General features: G+C 39.0%; 1 protein-coding gene across 3 annotated transcripts; it reads left to right on the top strand.

Moving 5' to 3' along the window:
• Positions 1–7463: 7463 nt before the first annotated feature.
• On the top strand, positions 7464–24477 carry smyd2b (SET and MYND domain containing 2b). Of its 3 annotated transcripts, XM_034699208.1 has the most exons (13): positions 9193–9343; positions 10952–11142; positions 12782–12845; positions 15597–15707; positions 15809–15869; positions 18199–18323; positions 18428–18495; positions 19253–19355; positions 20477–20587; positions 20694–20814; positions 22000–22174; positions 22795–22903; positions 24108–24477. In XM_034699208.1, exons 2-13 carry the CDS (start codon positions 10973–10975, stop codon positions 24186–24188), a joined length of 1299 nt encoding a protein of 432 aa, XP_034555099.1. In that variant the 5' UTR covers positions 9193–9343; positions 10952–10972; the 3' UTR covers positions 24189–24477. The 3 variants fall into 3 exon arrangements, with proteins under 3 accessions (XP_034555100.1, XP_034555099.1, XP_034555101.1); XM_034699209.1 differs by lacking the exons at positions 9193–9343; positions 10952–11142 and adding an exon at positions 7464–7528; XM_034699210.1 differs by lacking the exon at positions 10952–11142 and having other exon boundaries at positions 9196–9343.
• The last annotated feature ends 729 nt before the right edge of the window (positions 24478–25206 follow it).

Below are 25206 nucleotides of genomic sequence, written 5' to 3'. Positions count from 1 at the left end.
TAGCCGCCTGGCCACACTTATGATCGCCTCTCCTTTCTAAAAGTGCCCAGTTAAAGAGCATCAAATCCCCACCCGCTAAACCCACACAAGCCCAGCCTTCATTAGCATAGCTAACAAACTCCCTGAAAGAGCAACAGTGGACGGAGAGAACAATGGCAGTCTATTAAAGGGGGAGATGAGGGGTTGAGAGGAGGAGAGGAGGGAGGGAAGCTATTGTTCTGGTCTTATTTAGCCTTTGGTGTCACCCTGCAACTGTTGTCACTTCTAAGTTTAGCCGGACGGCTGAAGAGGACAGTGAGGAGAAGGAGGAGGAGGGAGAGGAGGAGGAGGAGGAGGAGGAGGAGGAGGAGGAGGAGGATAAGGAGAGAGAGATGGAGGACAGAGGGAAGGTAGGGGGGAGTGAAGTGATGTCAGCCTCTGTAACACAATGTAAGGTGAATCTCAGTCACAAGTTTAAACAGTAATGTTAAGGCTGTTCATGGTAACATTAATGGAGATGAATCATATCTTATTATAAGCAATCAATTAGGGCATGTGCACATTTTCACTTTGACTGTAAAGCACATTAAGGTGCATTTCGGCCAAGAGTTCCGGGGTCTTTTATCCCCCAGAACTACTTTCCCAGGAACTAAAAGGTTCCTGTGCCCCCATTGTTGTCTGCGTTTCAACAACTGTGTTAACTCCACAAACACCATTATCTTCAACCAAAAGTCCCAGGACCTTTGAAAAGTACCACCCCCAAGCAGGGCCTTTTCAGGGGGGAGATTATCTATCCCTGAACTAAATTTAGACCCTGGTTCCTCCAGTTGAAACGCACGTAATTCAGGGGTAAAGTCCCTAGTTCCAGGGTAAAGTTCCTGCTGTTGAAAAACGCCTTTAGTCAATTTATTTATAATGGACTGCTGAATATAATTTTCATCACAAACAGACATGAACATAGAAGTGAATTTAATACTTCCACCCAGGATCAGCCTTCATATGAGATCCAGATATTCGTACATATATAAGTGATATCAGTATTGAATCAGTGCATCCCTGATGTGCAGACATGCTGCTTCAACAAACAGCTCACACCATTGACTGTATATGAATACGAACAATGCGCCTACACCTCCTTCTTCCATAGTGAGATGTGAGGCGTAAAGACCGCCGCCTCCACCTGAAGAAGACACTCACAGATATAAAAAGTTCAATGACTCTTGTGTTAGTGTTTGGTATGTTTTCGATCTTCTTCTACTCTGCTTACCTGTGGAAGAATGCTGCAGGAGGAACATTTTTCAACAGGCCTGTCAATCGGTCATTGTTTACACAAATAACTGATTAAAACTAAACTCCTCAGATAAGATGAACACTTAATTTAGCATAAGAACAAACTGCTAACAGAAAATACTGTATGTTTGGAGGAATATCTGTCAGTATTACAGTATTATAATTTTAGGGCTGTATAGAGTTTTTTGGATATATTGATATATTTTCTTTTTTTTAATATATATATATAAAATTTTTTTTGGGGGGGGGGGGGGGGGGGGGGGGGGATTTTCACTTTTATTGGATAGGACGACGAAGAGACACAGGAAATGTGGGGAGCAGAGAGTGGAGGGAAGGCATGCAGCAAATGGCTGAGGCCAAGAGTCAAACCAGCGACCACTGCAACGAGGGCCACAGCCTCTGCACATGGGACGCACGCCCAAACCAGTGCAATATATTTTCAAATGAGATACAAGATGCAAGTTCCTCTATTTCTCCTGTCATTGTCTTTTCCTCTCTTCCTCTGAGCATAACCAAAACTTAAAAACCTGCACTTGCCCCTGCTTACTCACAAGAACGAGTCCTGTATGCAGCGACAACATACAGTCATGTAATGACGGGAGTAATGGTGCGATAAAGGTAACCAGGTTGCTGATTGCTAAAAAGTAAAATATCTGCTTTATAATTTGAAGATGGTTTGGGTTCAGGTATAGCTAGAAGCTGTACTCTATAAAGATTGCTAGAAAGAGGTTGCAACAAAGTTAGAGCGCGATGATGCTCTTCCACTATTAAGAAGCGCCACAAATGCAACACAAAAAGTGTGTAAAACTCAAGCGGCAACCTCCGGTCTCAAACTACGAAGCCCATGCAGAAGTGTTATAAACTGCAATACATCGAGAATCCGCTTGAGGCTGGCTGCAGAAACACCGGAAACCACATAGACACCAATTCAAAAAGACGATCTTTGAAGCATTAATAAACATGTTTACAGCCTGGTTCAAAAAACGGATTGGCTCTACTTAGCTAACTCTCTATCGGCACACACTGTAAATCAGTGAATTTTTTTCTAACACGACTGTTCAGAAGATATTAAGATTACGAGTTTTTGCCAAAATAAGGACATGACTGACTTGACTCCTAGTCGGGAACACATAGCTGTTGGGTTAGAGGCTCAAACTCTACCTCTTTACGTCACACTTTGCCTGGTTGAGTTCTGCATTTCCAATATGGCTGCCGCCGTCGATTGGCTTCAAAACAGCTCTCAGGAACAGATGGGGGTACCAAGGTACCAGTTGCCTAGTTGCATATTGAATACCAACATGTGGTGCAGCAGTACCTTTGAGCCATGAGTGTGATTGTACATTTCATGGAAGACTAGGGCATTTTACACACTGAATTTTAGGCTATACCCAGTTTAGTGAAAATGTTTCAAATTTTCTGTTTGAGAGAGTTGAGTAAGAGCAGACTCATCTGGATAAAGATGTATGCGTGTTGACTTAGTTGAAGCTAAAGTCTGTCCTCAGGCCACTGAATCCTGGTGAGTCCAGGACCAAGCCGAAACTTCCCTTCTACAGTTTAAATTTTGAACTGAGTCAGTAAAAGAAAGTGTAGCAAAGAGACATATGAGGATTTTTGTGTGTATGTGTGTGTTTGTGGACAGTGGAAACAGACAGCCCTGTCTGTGTTTGAAAGGCACAAGAGCAAACCAGACTACAAATAGATGGCCAAAGGAGCCAAAAGCCAAGACCCAAGGAGAGAGAAAACAGGGAGGGAAGAGGGAGACAGATTAGCCCAGCTGTCTGCTCATAAAGCGGCCGAGGGGTGAGGCGCTAAGCCCTCCAGTGAAAGCAGAGCTTAGGTGGGTGACACAGGGCAGCGGACCCCACTCAGCCCACAGTGGCCTACGGCGTACAGTCTGAGCCAAAGCAAAGACACATGGATAAACAGTGGGAGATGAATCTCTGGGCCTGCAAAGCCCACAGGGCTAAGACGGCAGAGCGAGCGGGCAGGCGTCAGACCTCCCCACTCCACAGCCAGGAGTGGAGACATTGGGGGGGTTAAGGCTTAAAGGCTGGCTCCCTAACTGGCTGACAAGGGACAAGGCGGGATGGTAGACATTGTCGCAGTCAGTGGGTTCATCAGAAAGAATGTGGATTTATGTATATTGCCTGGGCTTGGCTCAGGACAATAAATGGACAATTACATAGGGTCTTGGCATGCACCCCCCTGAAACACAGTCCAGAATTATCAATTACTCTGTCCCCACTCTTTCAACCGCATGCACACACACAGCACCCTCCATCTCTCAAGCTTTGCCCTCCTGGTGACCCCTAGTTAGCACCGCAGCCTGGCAGTGGCATGTGATGACAAGGTCACGAGTACGGGGTGAGGAGGCCTCCATCGAGCACCACCGCACCACCCAAAGTGGCAAAGGGTCTTTAACTACTCTGGATTTCACACACAGCCCTCGTCCGCGACCTCATGGCAGCGAGGCATTAACAGCTGCTATTTTATGAGGTCCACAATGTGACAATGCAGCACGTATATCCATCAGCACATATCGCCATAAGTTATACATACAGTGTCTTCACACAGAGTAAAAACAGACAGAGTGCTTATGTGGTATGATACCTGGAGAGGTGTTGGCATAAGCTTCAACAACATGACGATAAATTGTGAGACAGTAAACTTGTCGTGGCGATGAATGCAATGAGTGGTATTTAAAAGTTGCAGCAGTTGCAACAGGAGATTCATCATCAGAGAGGCAGGCGTAGAAAAAAGGCAGAATAGATAAACCAAGAACAACGTGTGATTAGAGGACAGGGTTACGCAAGTATATCTCAACAAACTAGATCAATGTGCCTTTTTTTGTACTGTAACTAAAAAGTCAACTTCTATATTTTCTGTATTTATTACACGTAAAGTGAAAGATTTCAGGCCTTATTAATTTTAATTTTGATGATGGCTGGGTGGTTTAATGCTCAGGAAAATCCGAAATCCAGAATCTGAAATTATTTGAACATTTCCTGAACAATCATAAAATGGATATAAATGGTTAATTTATACAGTAAATACTTGGTTGCTCTGAAAGATGGATTGTGTAACCTTTCATGATATTCTAATTTGTTGAGATGCAGCGGAAGTAATGGTGGTTAAACACTGAGGGCTGACTATAGAGAAGGTTGGGAATTCCAGTGTAGAAAAACAGTGTCCATGATTTCCAAAAAAGAATGTCAAATTTTGATTAGACCTTTTATCAACATTTTACACAGTATCTCAGCTTTTTTGAATTGTTACAACTTGAAAAAGGAAAAGAGAAAAATAAAGAGAAAACCATAGACTGTATAAAATATGGACGTAGGATCCGTGACGTCACCCATCTCATTTCTGAAGCGCTGTTTTGAGGCCAATCGTCGGCAGCAGCCATATTGCTGCTGTCGAGCGATTGTGACGTAAAGAGGTGGGTTTTGAGCATCCTAGCCAACAGCTACAGTGTTCCCGCCTGTCAATCAAGTCAGCTGTGCCTCTCATTGGAAGACTCATAATCTCAATATCTTCAAAACTGCCGCGTTAGAAAAAAATTCCCCCCCCCGTACAGTGTGAGCCGATCGAGAAATGAGCTATCCAGACTACACTCGTTTTTTGTGCCAGGCTGTAAACATGTTTATTTCTGCTGTAAAGATTGTCGTTTTTTAATTGGTGTGTATGTGGTTTCCGCTACTTCCGGAGCCAGCCTCAAGTGGATCCTCGATGAACTGCAGTTTTTAACACTTGCGCATTGGACTCATATTTTAAGACCGGAGGTTGCCTCTTGGAGAAAACATGACTTTAAAGAGGCTCAAACAGGCAAAAGGTTTTACTCTAGATCATGGGCTATAAGATCTCAGTGTCAAATCATAGAAGACCGTCCTCTTCTGAACTGCTCTTTAATATGAAGAAAGTGAAATGACCTTTTGAGGGAAAAAAACATCTAAACTCCATAAAGCAGCTTAGAAGAATAAAAGACAAAATAATGGAAGAAAGATTTGAAACCATGAGATACAGGTGTGATTCCTGGCAATACTTTTAATAACTTGATGACTTAAAGAAAAGACCCCCAAAATGCCTATCTTTATCTTTACAAAGCAGCGCACACTGTTTGGGAATAACTGAAACCAAGTCACTTAAATGTTAAACACAGCAAGCTTGTCATCAGAGTTTCCACTACAGAATTGCAGGAGAGGAAATGCAAACTGTTTACAAATGTTTACATATTAAACTTGCACATTTATTACATTCTATCAACAAATATACATGGTAAGATAGATCCTATGATTCCATGTTACTTCACCACTTCATTTGTATTTCAATTTGTGGTGTAAAACTATGCAACAGACTCAATATGGAGCTAGAGCAATGTCAGAACATAATTAAGTTCAAGAAGAGGTAAAAAGAAATAATTTGCATGACGTACAAGGAGGACGACAAGCACTATCCAGATTAGTCTTCCCATCTTTACAGTAATAAATACATTTGATTTTGTTGAATTAAAGAGTTGGGGAAGTCCTTCATTAATCAAATTCGATGTATGGATATAAAAAGAGAAGAGAAACATATGATGATAAGAAAGTAAAGATAACAATTTTGATTTTGGGGTGATTCACATTCACTTCAAGATGGTAAGAATTGTTTTTTAGGAACGTCTTTCTGTGGAAAGCACTGGAAGCTTTGGTGAAATGCCTTCAATATGAGTTGGTAAGGGTTCACAAGCCCTGAACTTACCTCTAAGACCACACAGGTCAGGCTGACTGTATCTATTTAATACCTCTGTCCTGTCTCTTATTCTGTTGATTTTTCCCTAACAGGGTTTCCTTGAGAACTAAATCTACTTAGGATTTATTGTTTCTTATTATTTCTCTTCATTGGAAATTATAATCCTTTCACCTAATCCCCCTCTCCCTCCCTCTCTTTCAGATCACATTCATCAAGATCATCCCCTCTGACAAAGCAAGAAATCAGCACAGCGGGGAGGTCTGACAAGAGCATGTACTGAAACAGGGGGTTTCTTCCTAATCAAATCAGGTTCCTCTGATGTAATCAAGACGAGATGCCAAAGACGACCACATAATCTCCCGGGGACATGCCTCCCTTGCTTGCACATTATTAAAAAATGAGGAGGAACAAATCTTTAGATTGAAAGACTGGAAAAATGGAATTATAATAAATCGGGGGAAACTGGGGCAAGGTTGGATAAAGCCTTCAGATACAGATGAGGGACAAATCTTCACAGTGGTTTGCGCTTGTATGTATTTATGTGTGTGTGTGTGAGAGAGAGAGAGAGAGAGAGAGAGAGAGAGAGAGAGAGAGAGAGAGAGAGAGAGAGAGAGAGACAGAGAGACAGAGAGAGAGAGAAGCTGCGTGCGTGTGTTGTGTCACTGTTCAATTTACTCAAGATCAAGTCCCTGACCTGAGTGCTCCCTCTCCACAAAACACAGGACTCCTGGTCGTCCCATAAACCTCACTCAGTGTTGTCAGATAATCTGTCTGTTTCTAAGGTGACCGGTGCTCTGTGATGCATCATGGATGGGATCCCCAATAAGCAGAGACTGCACTTACAGTAAATAACCACATGATGGCACAATATGACAAAAGTGGACTTCAGCAGCTGAGTAAGTACAACCTGTTTGGACATTTTTGGCCTCCACCACCAGATGGCCTTCTTGAACTGCAGAAAAGAAAGTACCAACACTGAGGAGATGAGCTGTAAGCTGTTGGTGGTGTGGATGTTAGCTTGCGTATTTATTCAACCTTAACATTATTTAATCAGAAGAGTGAGGTGGATCTCTAATGTGTGTGTCTATGAAAATGAATTTTAAAAAAAGAGGGTCATTATGGCTGATGTTCTAACTGAGCATGTCCAACTACTTTGCTACAAGTCAATGAAAAGAATTCATACAGGTGAGCAAAAAGTGGCAAAAAGTGGTTAAAATGTTGAGAGACAAATGTCCACAGTTTTACTACATGGCGGCTTCTTTGTGACCTTGCACAATGTTCTGTCTTCCTGGGTCATCTATCTATCTATCTATCTATCTATCTATCTATCTATCTATCTATCTATCTATCTATCTATCTATCTATCTATCTATCTGTCTGTCTGTCTGTCTGTCTATCTATCTATCTATTTATCTATCTATCTATCTATCTATCTATCTGCTTGTCATCAGAGTTTCCAATAGAGAAGTTCAGGGGAGGAAATGCAAACTGTATACAACTGTTTACATTCTATCAACAAGTATACAAGGTAAGATACATCCTATGATTCCATGTTATTTCACCACTTCATCTAATCAAGTCTTTAGTTTCTGCAAAAAAGACACCCTGTGTATATAAGACATCATCATCAAAAATATTGCTGAACATTCTGAGACGCACCGGACATGGATCTAGTGGAATTTGGCCGTTAGTTTTCCCACTGGTTATTATTTGTTTACTGTCTACTCTGCTTTAAATTGTATTCTTATCTTTAATCTAACTTTGTTTAATTGTGAATCATATTTCACTGTCTTATTGGCTCAATTATTTTAATTATTTTCAATTTCCAGCAGAACAGGACTGTATTTAATCTACAGGTCCTACACCTAATGATGTTCTATGCTTTTAATGTCTTCCTGTGTGCATTTCTATCCTTGGTGTAAAGCACAGTGGCTGTTTTTTGAAAGGTGCTATATAAATAAGATGTATTATATTATTATTACTCTCTAGAATAAAGTCTCAAATAATTACTCCCTACAGATCAGGTAAAACCTGCAGCACTCAATAATAAAAAAAAATGCAGCTCCAAACTCATTAAAATTTCACACTAGGATAATGTGCACTGTGAGAAAATTAATTATTCAATTTTTACTTTTAATATCTCTGGATGTAGTGGATATGGACTCAAATAAAGAACTGCAAAGCAGCAAGCAAGGCAGAGGTTAGACTACTGTAACACACTTCTCATCAGGATCCCAACAGGAGCAGCATCCAGAGGCTCCAGTATATACAAACCTGTGCAGCTAGGATTCTGAAGAGAGTGCATAAATATGAACACATCACACTGACCTTACAATCACTACACTTGCTTCCTGTCTCACTCAGGATCAAATACAAAATCTCCCTGCAAACACATTAGTGCTTTCATGGCAATGCCCTCCCTACCTGAAAGAACTGCTCCACAGACTAGAAACCTCCGCTCCGCCAACACCAACCGCCTCCATCTACCCAGGACCAAACTTCACATTATTTGGGATTGGGCCTTGTATTCAGAGTGGGACGCCCTTAGTCTTATCAAATCTTCTGTGTCGTTTTTTAAGTTGCTATTTACATTGAAATACTCCAATTTTTTGTTATCGTCTTGTTCTTAAACTGTAGCTTTTATCATATGTTTTGTAGGACTTTGAGATTTGCTTAAGCTGTCCTGTGCCTCAGAAAGAGTAAAAAATTCAGATTCTGCTGATGAACTGAAATGCTATTAATATATCTTAATGAGGAAACACTGGAGATAAAATAAGATGTATAAGAAACTAAGATGCTACACTACAAGTAAATACAGCAAAGTAAACAGAATTAAATATAGAAATACTGAGGTAATCCATAAAAAATACAGGAATAAGAAAATAACTAATAACCAAATAAATAATGAAATAAACCACATGTATTCATAAATAAATACATATAAAAAATAATGTGAATAAATAATATTTTTCTATAATAATTTAAAATGGGTAAGTTAGTAAACACGCTGAAACCAAAGTAAAAAAAAATCTAAAATTCTTCATTTGTATTTTATTAAATTGTTAAATATAACAATGAATATTGTATCGTGGACTCAATATCGAGGTATCCTCGTAATGTGAGATTTTTATTTAGTTGTAGTAATTTTTAGCACAATGACTCATTTACTCATAACAGATATACAAATAATCAAAAGCAAGCAGGCCTCTAAAGTCTCATTTATACTACACGAATATCACAAGCTCACAATGCCACAGAGTGACTGAATGCTCTCCAACAACCCGAGTTTCTGACCTCCAGAATAAACAGCAACACAGAAGAAGACTGACATATCAAGTGACAGGTAGAAAAAGATAGCTTAATTCAACTTACTTTCTTGACGATGGAGCACGTCCTTCCAAGATGATAAAGGGTGTTGAGGGACTGTTGTAAATCCGACAGCACCTGTTGCTGTTGTAATTAAATCTCTTTTAGTCACTGCTTAACTACTTGTGATTAAATTAAACCAAACCCGGGATTGGCTTAACACTGGAAAACAAGCTTACATGAACGTTACCTTGCTAGCTTGTTCAATATCTTGCAAAAAAAAAAAAAAGTTTGCGGCATCTGGTTTACGGTAAGTTGCTAGTAGTAGCAACGCGGAAGAACAAGCTAGCAAACTTTACCGGGGCGGTTACACCTGGAGTCTTTAGCTCCGTTGGGAGACTGGAGTAAAACCAACCCAATCTTCGAAACCTAACCCTGTACACTTGTTATTGACCCTTTAATTCAAGTGGCATAGTGGCCACAACGTTTCACCTGAAGCTAATACTTTAAATATGAAAACACACTGAGTAATACCATAAGAGTCTGCTAGGGGCGCAGTTATGCAGTAACTAAACAGAAGACGAAGAAAAAACTTGAAGGGCAAAATATATTATAATTATTATTATTATTATTATTATACATTTTAACAGTGCTAGCTATTTGTGTGGAAGCTATTTTACTGCAGTAACAATACATTTGATGATAATGTGTTCCTGATACTAAAAATGTACTCCATAGTATTTCATAATTAAGAGATAAAATATACAAAAAGACAATATTATGAGATTCATAGTCATATTTATGTGATTAAAAAAATACCTAGAGTGTGCAAAGCAGTCATGAAGGAAAAAGGGGGCTACTTTACAGAATCTAAAAAATAAAACATGTTCTGGTTTGTTTAACACTTTTTTGTTAATTAAATAATTTCATATATGTTCTTTCATAGTTTTGATGCCTTCAGTGTTCATCTACAGTGTTTCAAATAATCAAAATAAATACAAACCCTCGAATGAGAAGGTGTTTCCAAACTTTTGACTGGTAGTGTATATAACTGTTTTATTTGGGTAATTATTATATGGCAAAAATCGAAAAAAAAAATACCTAAAGATTCAAAATGAAGTTATAAAAAGTAGAAATTTTTTAATAGCTGTCACTGAGGGGGGAAAAGTATAAACTATATAAAGTATAAGATAATACCAAAAATTGTGAGGTAAAAAGTCATAGTTATGATTTTGAAATTTGAGCATTCATCGTTATATTTTTGCATATTTTTATGAGGTCTAAGGTTTTCGTCTTATAGCATAATTGTGACACTGGATTTGGGGTGTATAGGGATTTGTTACTCTAAAAGAACACAAGCCAAACCCCCTTCCAACCTCAGAACAGCTAAATACAGTATGTTGTTAAATCTCAGGGTCCTTGAAGCCGGAATAAAATTCGAACGATTGTCTTTTTTTTAAAGTGTTTAATAATAAGTTTATAGTTTGTATGAAGCAGCAGCATGAGCTCCTCATTTGCCTTGGGATACCGCTGTGATCTATTATTGGGAGGGGAACGCCCCATCACTTGAAGCTGGGGGTGCCACTTCCCCCTTCTTCTCTCCCGAGTCCTCGAGAGAGAGAGTGAAGGGGGTCATTTTGGTTAGAGACGCACCGAAGGAGACGCAATGACGGGCGGCATCGCGGGGGTCGAGAGGTTCGACAGTCCGGGAAAAGGACGAGGGCTCCGCGTTACCAGAGCTTTTAAACTGGGAGAGCTGCTGTTCTCCAGCCAGGCTTACTCTTACGTGCTGTCAGTCAAAGAGAGAGGCTGCTACTGTGAATGCTGCTTCAACAGGTATGCCACTTATCATTTCTTACTACCCAGCATGCTTTCTTTGAATAAATCCTTCGATTTTTTTTATTGACCACCAAACATATAGCCCACATAGCACCACTATGTTCTTTGTCATAAATAAGTCACTCCTAAAAATCTATTTTGGTGATGTGGTTGATCTGTCTTTGATGGCTCATGCATATCATATTCCACATGGCACCTTTTGCAGCCTCATGAATGCTGAACATGAGACGTACATTTCCTTGGCTGAGTGGCATCATGTTAACACAATATATTGTCTTTCAACTATGGCTGTAATTTTGATCAATGCATGGATCATAAATTACACATGATATCTTATTTTCTGCTTGTCCCGTAATACATGCCACGTTTCAACAGGTGTATGGAGTGAATGCATATAGCTAGGGAGATCTTATTTAGCTCACTAGTGTGACTTCTTCAGGTAGTATCTCCACATGGAAAGCTGCAACATGAATTGTTAAATCTTTAATTAGCTATTCTAACCTTTAGCAATCAAACATATAATTGTCTCTGTCCTTTACTCCAGGGGTTCCCAAACTTTTCAGCCCGGGACCCCCAAAATATAGGTTCTAAAGACTCTCGACCCCCTCTGTCCCTCAAAGTGATTTAATGTGGCTTCATTTAGCTGGTCTGCAGAAAATTAGCCTACCTAGATGAGCATGTGGCTGTTTCATGCTCCTTTAATTAATCTACTGCTACTGATGCTTTTGATAATTAACTGTTCACTAACTCTAAACTTATGAGTCATCTGGCACACAAAGAAAGGCAGAAAACTCATTAAATTTTCTATTTTCAAGGTTTTATTTCAAGTTTAGCTTCTATTTTTGTTGATATTATTTACTATAATGGGTCAAATGTTCTATTTATAGATAACTTAAAAATCACAAATTCTTGAAGACATCTCATGACCCCTCAATTGTGTCTCACAACCCCCCAGGGGGTCCCGACTGGGTCTGCTTTACTCTATAGGTTAGTATGGGTGTGCTGTTGCCTCTATTCACCCATCTCTGTGTTGAGAGATGGGTTTACATAATAATATGTCATGCTTAAAATTGAGAAGAAGGAATATTTAATTAGCTTCAAGTCTTTTTGATTGCAAGCAATTTTGCATTTTTCAATATGGATCAGTTACATTTTGATTGCAAGCAATTTTGCATTTTTCAATATGGATCAGTTACATTGAAGCTATCACAGTTTGTCATGAGGCTCACATACATAGAGTTGGGGGAAGAAACATGCATGTCACATCAGGCAGTGACTTCCTATTCACCCACTCTGATGTGTCTCAACATTTTTCAGCCAGACTTTTGGACTGCTTTACCGTTTCAGTGTGGTAGAAAGACAGCTGGTCCGTTAAAAGGTCCACTCTATTAATACCACAGAATGTTTTCTAGCCCTTCATTGCTATCAGTTACGACAGGCCACCACCAACTGCTGCTTCTTGTCTCAGAGTAATGGAGCAGGATGTTTCAGTGTCCACACACACTCACTAAGGCACTCGATAGTAGTTTGTTGGTGTGTCTGGGAAATAATATAAGGCTGTGTTAAGATTTTAGGAACTTTTTAATTCACTGTCCGTTATCTATGATCTAATGAGCTGTTTTTTTGTCCTTTAAAGGAAGGAGGGCTTGGCAAGATGTGGGAAGTGCAAGAAAACCTTCTACTGCAATGCAAAATGTCAGGTAGGAAACAGTGCAAGGAAGTACATGGGCTTGTTAATGTTGCAAATGCTACCTAAGTGATTACCTCTAAAAAAAAAATTAGCGAAATGCGGCACTTTAATGTTAGCATGTCACATTAGACAGAGCTAATCTTATATAAAGTATATTGCTGATTGATAACATCTTAAAAAGAGGCTAAATGAAACACTGAGTAGGGTTGCCAAGGGGTGAAAAATTTCCGGTAAATTTCCATGGGAAGTTAAGCTGGGGAATTTGGGAAATATTCCAAATTGGAAATTATGGGAATTAATGGGAATTAACTGGGAATTGAGGGTAATTTAATGGAAAGGTATCATATCCAAGCTTAAATATTTGTTTTGTTATAAGCAGACATCCATCCAAAATAATACAATTAAAACAGATTTATTTGTAAGTAGAACTTTATCAAGTGTTAAATATTCTATTGAACAATCAATTCTTTCATTGAAGACCAAAATATGAATGTTGAGTTAAATATTACCCAACCCATTCAAAAATTAACAAAAATGCAATCCCAACAAAGTCCCATTCAAAATGCAAATAAAAAGTGCATGTAGGGGAAGTGGTCTCAATAGCCCTGCAGTAAGCATTGGGCTATGTGCATGTAGTTGAGGAATAGCATAGATATTCAACTGTACTTGCATGAAATCTGGTTGTTTTAGTCAGGATTATGCTAAAATATATGTCCCTCAACTTTTTAAAGTTCCCTTATTAAGAGCCAACCTTCAGTTTAGTAAATTCCTGTTTATTCCCGTTAACTCCCATGGAAAGTTTCCAACTTTGAAAATCAAGTCATCAGTAAATGGTTAACTACACAACTGTAGAGACTAGCTTAGACATGTCGACATTGATGTAAGTTTAAAGCTCCTGTGAGGAGTTTTTAGTGGGTTGTGAAACACACTGAAATTGATTCTAATGCTTCTATGGGACATAAAAAAAAGCATACCAGACCATCAGCGACAAGACTGATACTGTCTGTGCAGTAACATAGACAAATGCTTGTAACCACTGCACTGCAGCACTGCAGGGTACGTGTCAGATGAAGTGAGCTCCACCATGCTGCAAAAACACAAACATTTGTTTACATTTTCCGACACACAAATTCAAAGTGTCTGTGGGTAATCATTTGACTGTTAAAAGAAAGCCGAAGGAGAGTGTTTATTTAAAACACATGTGTAGACTTATTCAAAATAAGATTAGCAAAGAGATGAGGAAAATCAACATAAAACCAAAGTTCTCTATAGGAGCTTTAACAACATATAACATAGCAACACTTTTTACAGGAGTTCCTTATATGTGTCTGTTCCCACCTCTAATCAAATATACAAAGCTCAGCTTAGTTTATAAATATGTATTACATGCCTGTGTTCAGTAAGGGATTCTGATTGGTCATAACATTGCAATGTTTCATAGCAACGGTCTGCTATTTCTTAATTGCAGACCGTTGCTAGGTATACGGCTCTTAACCAAGCGGCAACCCCCGGTCTAAAAATATGAGTCCAATGCAGAAGTGCTAAAAACTGCAGTTCATCGAGGATCCGCTTGAGGCTGGCTCCGGAAGTACCGGAAACCACATACACACCAATTCAAAAAAGCCGATCTTTAAAGCAGAAATAAACATGTTTACAGTCTGGTACAAAAGACGAGTGTAGTCTGGATAGCTCATTTCTCGATCGGCACACACTGTTCGGGGGTGAGTTTTTTTCTAACGCGGCAATTTTGAAGATATTTAGATTACGAGTCTTCCAATGAGAGGCACAGCTGACCTGATTGACAGGCGGGAACACTGTAGCTGTTGGCTAGGAGGCTCAAAGGCCGCCTCTTTACATCGCTCAACAGCAGTAATATGGCTGCTGCCGACGATTGGCCTCAAAACAGCGCTCCAGAAACAGATGGGTGACGTCACAGATACTACATCCATATTTTATACAGTCTATGCTCTTAATACAGGTGGACTAACAGTAATCATATCAATGCACAGAAAAAAGTTCTGCTATTCTGACATTGGTTTATTTTTGATTGGAAAATCTCAGGAAGAATAGCAGAGAAAAGTCAGGAGAGGTTAAAGAAACAAAAACACAGAGACAGAGAAACCTACAAAAGCCTAGTAAATGTAAACATTTAATGAAAGATGGTCTGTGATGTGGCAGTTTTCAAGGGCTGATAGATGGTTTAGAAAATGTCAGATTCTAACAGTGACAGGGCAGAACAACTCAATCAGGTGGATTGATTTGTTAAGTAAGGAGCTGTATATTAAGCAGGATAATGTATAGTGAGCAGGTTGACATAGCAGGTAGGAACCCCTTCAGTGTGAGACACCCTGCTCACCTTCCTGGGGTTCCATTCCACAACAACAAACTCAGTTCACATTACCCCTGACATTTTCTAGATGTAGATTTATATTGTTGACCTCTTTGTAAAATATGATGTGGCCTTGTATAGCTCAGTGAGATGTGAAGTGTGAGGTCTGATGATCGGACTTGCCTTTACTTTATAATGATGAGCTTAAAAAGAGAGGGGGACCATCTCGTCAATAATCAGGTCAGTTTGGGGGTAAATGAGTGAGAGTCACATTTCTTCATGCAGCTTTATGTACCCTGTAGTGTAGCTCAGAGGCCACATACCCCCTGCTAGGCCACTTTTTATCATGGGAACTAATGTGTTAATATATAAATTGGCTGTAGACTACAGCGTTTCTTGTTTAGTGAAATGTTTCTGTGTGTTTTTGTGTAGAAAGCAGACTGGGCCATGCACAAGCTGGAGTGCTCTGCAATAACTGCGTTTGGGGAGAACTGGTGCCCGACAGAGATGGCCCGCCTGGTGGCTCGGATCCTTGCCAAGAAGGTTGGAGAGACACGTTGTACCTCTGAAGTGCTGTCTGTCACAAACCATGCACTTCATGGAGGGCAGTTCTGTTAATCATGCTTCTTTTTCTTTTGCTCCAGAAAACACAGAAAGAAAGGTGCGCTTCTGAGAAGATTTTATCCATAGAGGAGATGCAGTCACGTGAGTAATCACTGCTTCTACTTACACATTAAAGAACACATGATTTTTGTATGTCATGTTTCACATTGTGGGAGGTACTCGTATAAACCACAGAGGAATGCCTTCATGCAGATCCAGAGCAAAGTTTCAACAGACTGTGTCTCTACTTCAGTCTTAAGTGTCCTGAGATATCCCTCTTAAAAAAGCACTACCCATTCAGATAAGACTGAGAGAAACATCCCTGGCCTCATCTATATATATCCTACAGATGTAGGTCTAACGACTACTAGACAACATAACATAAGTGTCACAACTTGAATGAGAAGCAGGAGCACTTTAGACGAACACACTGTGTATTTACTGCATAAGTACGTTGTAATTAAGTGGTGTTGGATAGCTAATGATATTATTAGAATTACTAGTTCTTGTGAGGAGTTTTAAGCTGGTTATTGTGATGGTTGTAAGATGAAGAACAAGAAAAAGAAGAAGAGAGCTTTTTTGCTGTGCATGAAAGACTTAAAATTGATAAAGATCTTTGATAGTGAGAATTCGACAAATGGAGGATCATATTTATCTGATAGCTTCTTGTCCTCGAAGGCCACCGTCGCTTCACCAACAGCAGGGATGCGTAATAATGCAAAATATTCTCATTCTGGCACACTGTTCCTTTAAAATATCGCTTTGTCCACAGGGGGCGTACAAATCAACGAAAACAGAAACTTTCTTGCAGGAGCTTTACAGTTTTTCTCAGTCGCTTTGGTACATTTCTCAGATCAGAATTGAACTTCTCAAAACTACTTGCGTCATTTGTGCACATCAAAAAAGCAGTTTCTCATTTCTTTGAACAAGTTGCAATTGCTTTGGTACATCCATGCAAACGATTATGTACAATTCTCTGCTGTTTCTTACATTATCAAGTGCTTATGTCATGTTGATCAAAATGTATTATAATGGGTCTCTGTTGAATAGTCTCACCCTCCACAACATTTAGGCATTAGTTCATTGCATAAGTCTCCACATGCAAAATGGTCGAACATGATGTCAGAATATGTCAGTCATATTTCTGTACATTTCCATTAGACTTTTTTTCTAAATCTGTCCTGAATTGTTAAATTGCTCCCAGGTCATGAACCATCAACTGGCAAGTATATATTGAGCCGGAGCACAACATGATGTTACAACGTCTGACAATGGAAGGACAAGGAACTGGCCATAGTTTACATCAGAACGTCCCTCCAGAGTACACTGTTATATTGACAACATGACAATTTGACTGTATTATCCATACACAATGACACAAGGAGTTGTCATTCTGATGACACTGACATGTTCATTGACACAGATATTTACTTTTGAGAGATGAAATAAGGATTCTGAGCAAGATACTGGCTTTTGCAGGTAATCCAGTGTGTTTTGTTATTTGTATGAATTGTTTTGAGAAATGCACTTACTGTTTTGCAAATGTCAAGGATTATTCGAGAAATGTACCAAAGCGACTGAGAAAAACAAATTTGAGCTCCCTAGACTTCTATATCTCATTTCACATCTTAGGATGGAGCCAACAGCCGCAGATGCATTAACTACTGCCAACACAACTCATCAAGATCTCTATCAAAACGCTAGCAGAAAAACATAACACTGATTTGATCGTACCTTTTTAAAAGTTCAGAAAAGTTTTCCTTGCACAGTTTTCATTTGGGGTTGTTTCATCCGGAGCCTCATACAAACTTAACTTCAGTCTGAAAATATATATACAAAAGTAATTGCAAATGTCGCTTAATTTAGGTAGTCAATGATTTATAATGTAAGCTGTTGGAACAGTCTCATCAGTGTGCCCTTGTTTGTGTGTACATTTAATACAGCCCTGTGTCTTGCTCTCTGAAGTTAAGCTCCCCTTTGAAACACAGAGTTAGAGGATGTGTCTGATTTTCAAGAATAAATGGATTGTAGTGTTTTATGTCAGGAAGACGCACACACAGTCTGTCTGATCATCTTATATTTATGACCCGGCGATAGTGCGCTCTTGTCTTTGCATAGTGAGAGTGATGAATGAGGGGAAGCTGTTATGCTCAGAGGTAGCTTCAGATAGAATGACAGCAGGAAGACAATGCAGCTAGAATGCTCCCTCGCTGCATACAGGTTCGATTTCTCTACTGTGGCTAGAATTTCATGAGGAAACAGAGTGTATATCCACATAAGAATACTATGTTCTCATGCATAGCTGTCTCACTTTATGAGTTCTAGTTGGGTCAAACCTCAAAAAGTGAAGCTACAGTCCTCAATGCGTCGACTTCTAGCCATGGCGCTTTGATGAATTTTCTAAGCACATGTTCCCTCCTCTCTCTGACAGATGAAGAGGATGTCGACAATGAGAAGAGAGAGATGACCGAGTTGGATGTTGCCGGACTTCATCGTTACTTCTCCAAACATTTGGAATTGCTTGGCCACAAAGAGCTGCTCACACTCTTTTCCCAGGTAACACACACACTCATAAACAAATGGTGAATGGAGCTGAGAAGAAAGAAGATGTTACATAAAGCTTGATGCTGTACTTGTATTTTGTGTCCTTTCCCCAACAGGTTGCCTGTAATGGTTTCACAATAGAGGATGATGAGCTGTCCCATATAGGTACTGCAGTCTACCCAGAGTAAGAAGGAAAACACACATTCTTCTCATTGCTTTCTTTTTTTCATTTTGGACTTTTGACTAACTCCAAAGGCAACCCATATTCATAAAGGTTTTAAATGGCAGTATTTATTTTTTTATTATTATTAATATTTTTTTAAAGGACCATGCATATTAATTAACACTTCTGTAAATATGCCAGAATTAGCCAAAAGGCTAGTTTACATCCGTAGTCCCTTGCCAGATGTTAAAAAGGCTCCCTAAAAAGATCAAAATTAAACAAAGCTAAAGCAGAGTAAAATAAGATCAAAATAAGAAGGTAGAGGAGAAACCAAAACACAAACAAACAAACAAACAAACAAACAAACAAACAAAAAGAAAGAAAAGAAAAGTACAAATAGCAACATTCATCCTAAAAGGCTTGATTTTTATTCTCAAATATGCGTCTGTTGGAGTTCACATGGCTCCCAGTCCCCGCTGTGGCTGTTAAGTTCTAAAGTTGGCTGTGAGCTGAATTTCACCCCTCCGCTAATTTTTGGAGCTATTTCCAGCTCGCCACCCAGATAATAAAGAGGTCACTGATATACGTCAGCAGCTCCCAAGACCCCTCTCTATGTGCTGTTGTATCATGGTATGAAGACTTAGAATTATAGTGCTTGTGTTTTTTTAATGTCATTGATATGTTTGCACTTCTCTTCTGTTTAAATGTAATGCACCTAAAGAAAGAAGACATCTAAGTTTTTTCTTCTCTCTCCCTCTCCCTTCCTGTCTTCCTGTAGTGTGGCTCTTATAAACCACAGCTGTCTTCCCAGCGTCATCGTCACGTACAAGGGGACGTCGGCAGAGATCCGTGCTGTAAAGGACATGAAGCCTGGAGATGAAGTGAGGAAAGGGGACAGCTGCAGTTAGAAGGGGTTGGGTGTTGTTTTGTCTTGTTTTCTTTGTAGTTTGTCTGTGGTTGTGACGAGAGGTAGAACGTGTGAAATGTGCCTTCAACTTTGAATCAATGCTTTTGAACTTACAAGATCATTTAAGTACTGTCTTTCAACATTTTTAAAAGATTGAACAACTTTAACCGAAGAAAGGTTTGTCTTCTGCTCTCTGAAACTGAGAGGAGTAGTACAGTTTCATCATGGTGTTCACTAACTTGTTGAGGGCTGTTACTTGCAGACAAAGTTAACTTCTTACCTGTCTTGACATTAGGATTGCCAAAATCAGTATAACATCAGAATGCTTTTTTTCAACTCTGAGAGAAATGCAGTCACCTCATTACTCCTCTACACAATAAAGTAAGAATATCAGAATTATAGAAGTCTAGAAGTAACTTTGTTACTTACTTACTTTTACTTACTTACATACTTACTCACTTACTTACTTTTACTTACTTACATATTTACTTACTCACTTACTTACTTTTACTTACTTACATACTTACCTACTTACTTACTGACTTACTTTTCTTTCTTACTTACTTATTTACTCACTTACTTACTTTTACTTACTTACATACTTACTCACTTACTTACTTTTACTTACTTACATATTTACTCACTTACTTACTTACTTTTACTTACTTACTTACTTACTTATTTTGACTTACTAACTGGCTGACTGGCGGACTGACTGACTGACTGACTAAAAATCTTACATATTTACTCACTTACTTACTTACTTTTACTTACTTACTTACTTACTTATTTTGACTTACTAACTGGCTGACTGGCGGACTGACTGACTGACTGACTGACTGACTGACTGACTGACTGACTGACTGACTGACTGACTGACTGACTGACTGACTGACTGACTGACTGACTTACTCACTTTCTTACTTACTTACTTACTATCCTTATTGGATAGGAAAGCTGGAGAGAGTCAGGAAATGTGCGGAGTAGAGAGTGGGGGAAGAAATGTAGAAATCATCAGAGGCTGGGAGCTGCCATTACAGCATTATTTAGGGTTCTCATGTGTTGTGTGTGTTTGGGTGTTTCCTCCACCTGCAGGTCCTCATCAGCTACATTGACCTCCTCTACCCAACAGACGACCGCAACAACCGGCTAAGAGAGTCCTATTACTTCAGCTGTGACTGCAAGGAATGTAAGAGCAAGTCCAAGGTGAGACCATGAGAAAGACCTGTGACTCTTTCCTGAGAAACACTAAGTACAGAAGAAATTTATACTCTGATGGACCCTCATGCTCTTTTTCTTATCTCACCTCCAGGACAAGGTTAAGTTGAAAGTACGAAAGCGGAAGGACCCCATTGAGCCAGACGTCATCAACAACATGGTGCGCTACGCCAGGAAGATCATCGGAGAGTTCCGGTCCTCCAAGCACATAAAAAATATCCTTTCACTATTCAAGCATAAACCCTGCCTTGTAGCTTACTTTACTTTCCCTGTCTTGAACACTGAGTTTTAACCTAATGGACTGATTTTAGTATAATGGCATTTAGTGTGAATTTTGTTCATGGTAGTAGTTGTCAGTCGTCAGCATTGTAGCTATCCAGCCTACAGAGGGATGGCCCAGGCTGGCATCACCACTTTGAGATCTGATTAGTCATTGCAGGTGCCCTGTACTATGATTGGCTGTTTGCCTTGTTGGAGGTGGGGCCTATATTAAACAGACTGCTAGTAGCTTTCTTTAAAAATACAAAACTCTATATGATAGGTAATAACTGTGTTTAAAGTAGATATGATAAGGGAATACGAGTAAATAAATTGAGCATAGCGTTAGTTCAGGCAGGCCACAAAGTCAAGCTAGGCCTACAATACATCAGCTGCTCTCGACAGCTCAGCTCATTATATCTATGCACCAATTGAGCAAAATAGGTATTTTATTCAAACTGCTTCAGCCTGCCTTCTCTTGCTGCTCCCTCCAAACCAATTTGCAACCCACCTCCACCCAAGCTCCTCCTTTTCTTCTGTGCCTGATTTTACCCATGTCATATTTACTGCTGCTAATGCCTGCTCTGTTCTGTACTTCGGGAGGTCTTTGCTGCTGCTCTCCCTGCCTTGGCTTTTCAGCATGTTCTTCCTCAGTCGCCTCCAGTCAATACAGAATGCAGCAGCCATTCTGTATCGGTCTCACATCACCCCGGTACTTAAATCCCTTCACTGGCTCCCCGTCACCTATAGAATCCAGTTCAAAATTCTCACACTTACTTACAGATCCCTACACTGTCAGACTCCAGAATACTTTTCAGAACTCATTCACCCCTACCAGCCACCTCGCCCACTCATTCCACGTGGACTCATGGAAGGGCAGGGAGCTCTCAGAACAAAGCCACACTTCCAAATATAATGTATTGCATGCAAATAATTAATGATTTTGATGAGAGTGGTTCAGACTTAAATGCTTTTCATTCTACTACTTCTACATCTGCCATATTTCATGCCCCCCTCTCCATAAATCTGTGACCCAGCATGCCCCTGTGTCCAGTCTCTCTATATCATGTCTCTGATCATCGCTCCCCTGATGTTTTAGTGATACTTCAGCTCATGTTGATGCAGCCTTGACTCTTAAGCACCCCCCAGTGAGCTGCTGGAGATGTGTGAGCAGAGCCTGGAGGAGATGGGAGCTGTGTTCGATGACTCTAACATCTACATGCTCCACATGTTGTACCAGGCCATGGGGGTGTGTCTCTACATGGAGGATCCAGAAGGAGCAATCAGATACGGAGAGAAGATCATCAAACCTTACAGGTGTGTCTTAATAACAAGCATATCTTTTCATGCACTCTTTACCTCTCTGTCATTCTGTAAGTCAGACTCGGCATAGGCTATTAAAGGGATAGACCAAGGTTTTTGAAGTGGGGTTGTATGAGGTTCCTGTCAATAGTAAGTGTATTAGCCACAGGGGATGCTGGTTACCTCTACCCCTTTGTTAGGAAAGCGGCCAGAGAACTAGAACAGAAGCTAGAGCAGACGGGGTCAGCTCTATCACGTAATTTAGCTAAATTTAACAAATTCCAACAGAGGCACCATTCTCCGTGTCCTCAAGTGCACGCACAGTTTGGGAAGTCTTCAGTGCTTTGCTTCATCATCGTCAGAAAGCCCATTCATTTTTTTGGTGTTCTCGGATTTGACATCCACATGTTCTTCCGCCTGCAGTGTTTTATTCTGTCCGTCAATTGCCAAGAAAATCAATATTTTCTGATAAACTTCATCGTTTGTTTTTTGCCCCTATGTTTTACATGTAATTTACAAAAAGTACAAGAAGATGATTGAACCTTCTGCTTCACCATCAAACTACCCTCTCTCTTTGGAAGCAGTGGTTTACTTGTGCGACTGTTAATGGTGTGTATGATCTCTTTCCAATGCAGCCATCTGTACCCACCTTACTCTCTGAATGTATCCTCCATGTACCTGAAGCTGGGACGACTGTACATGGGAATGGAGAGGCCCTCAATGGGAATCAGTGCTCTGAAAAAGGTAATGTGAGCTGCTGTGCTCTTTGCATCAGAATTTAATTGTGAAATACAGAAAATGCACTCCACTTCTAATCCAAGTCAATAAGAGTAAATCATATTCTGACAAAATCCAGAGCAAGAAGAATACTCATGGATAAAATCTGCAGTTTTACTGCAATTATTTGAATTATGTTTTTAAATTAAATCAAAATTAGTATTAATCTAACTTTATCAAGTCTAGAGGAATTAATCTGAAGGACCTGTCTCATGAAGGAAAAGGTAACGAGCTTTAAATTCCACTTTTCATTATCGTAAAAGCTTAAGTATATAGAATAAGACTTTGAAATCATCAAAGTTATATTAGTTTTGAAATTTTCATTAGTATTTAATATACTTTCTTTAGATTTTTCATTTTATTTCAGCTTAGTTGTGATGTTTTTGTTCATGCTAAAATTGTATTCAATTTTTTAGCATTTTTTAAATGCTCAGTTTTACTTTAGTTTTCATTGGTTTGGATGTTATTTCTTGATTTTGTGTAATGTGGGATACTTGTTAAAGGCAAAACCAAAAAGATCAAGAAAAAGTATTGTGAACTAAAAACTCTTCAAAAATGTATTTGAGAAGCTGAACAACCACAATCATTTACAAAGGAAAAATTATACAGTAATATGTCACTCTGTAATTGTAATTATATTACAATATTATACATGTTTTATTTATAATTATTTTTGTATTTATAATTATTTAATTAAATAATCAAATATACATTTATTTTAATATTATTAAATTGTATTATTTTATTTTATTTTTGTTAGTTTTGTAAACGCATTATATATTTAATATAATGTTTAATTTTTTGGGGAGCTTATACCATTAATAATATCCTGGTAAACTATTTATTTTATTTATTATTTAAAAGGACCATGCATATTAATTTAGACTTCTGTAAATATGCCAGAATTAGCCAAAAAGCTAGTTTACATCCGTACTCCCTTGCCAGATGTTAAAAAGGCTCCCTAAAAAGATCAAGATTAAACAAAGATAAAATTGTGTAAAATAAGATCAAAACAAAATAAGAAGGTAGAGGAGAAACCAAAACACAAACAAACAAACAAAAAAGAGAAGAAAAGAAAAGTAAAAATAGCATTAGACGATTAAAAATGGCTAAAATCATTCACATACATGGTGTAAAATGCTAAAACGGACATTTCTTTGTGTTTGCACAGGCAATGGCTATCATGGAGGTGGCTCATGGGAAGGATCACTTGTACTTGTCAGAGCTGCGCAAAGAGATTGCACAAAAATGAGGAGAAAGTGAACTCCTGTACCACAGCTGACCTTTAAGGACTGAAACTCCCTTTAATCAGGAGTTTCACAGAACTGTCGGCCCTTTCTACACATTTTGGTGCCAAAGGAAAGAAATAGAGATATTCATGTTTTTATATGAAGACATCATTTTGTTTGGATTACCTTGATGAGACAGTATGAATGCATGATACTTTTGTAACAAGCACTTCCTGTTCTGTTGTGTGCAAATGTTCAATCTGACCATATGAAAGGTGATTTCTACTCAAGACGACGTTTTTTTTTCCAAAATGCGTCTGGTGTTTGTTTTCCATCAGCTGCTCCGTTATCCATCACAGTTAAGATGTTTACATTTGTACGCATGGGGTCAAAACAACAAAATCCCTGTCAGCCAATTAGGACAGCTGCCTCACCACAAGGGGTCTGTTAAAGCTGCAAAATATCCCAGAGTCACAATGGACAGCTGGGTAAAGCAGGGTGTTTGCATCGACATCTTTTGTTGAGTGCTCTAATTACTCAGTCCTGTGATAAAGAGACAATCTACACACTTGAAGAAAATCATTAAAAAATCCCAAATAAATGGGAACAGTTTTAAAGAAAATAAGGCTTTATTGCATAATAAGCAAGTACGACAGCTTCATACATGTCTTGGGAGAGAAAAACAAAGGACTTGATGCACTGAAAACGCATATACAAAACATATGTACACATTTTTTGAAAGGTTTTTGGGAGTTTTGCCAAAAAAAGAAGGGAAAAATTAAATATAAACAAACAGTGGAATGCCATGTGAGGAAATACTGTCACAAAGAGGAAAGAAGTGCAACAAAACACTTATACGTCCAGAGAGCATAAAGCTTATACTTACTTGAGAATATATACAGTGAAATATAAAAACGCATGCATAGTTTATTATGTTGCGGTATTTTTAGGGTACCAAGTCAAAAAAGAGAAACTATATAAAATATTTGTAGAAATTCTTTCTTACATGCCCAGTATGTACACAGTTACTTTGGACATGGC

The sequence above is a fragment of the Notolabrus celidotus genome, chromosome 13 (genome assembly GCF_009762535.1).
Source record: "Notolabrus celidotus isolate fNotCel1 chromosome 13, fNotCel1.pri, whole genome shotgun sequence".
Classification (NCBI taxonomy): Eukaryota; Metazoa; Chordata; class Actinopteri; order Labriformes; family Labridae; genus Notolabrus; species Notolabrus celidotus.
Note: the sequence above shows the minus strand (reverse complement) of the source record. Positions and strands in the feature narration are given on the sequence as shown.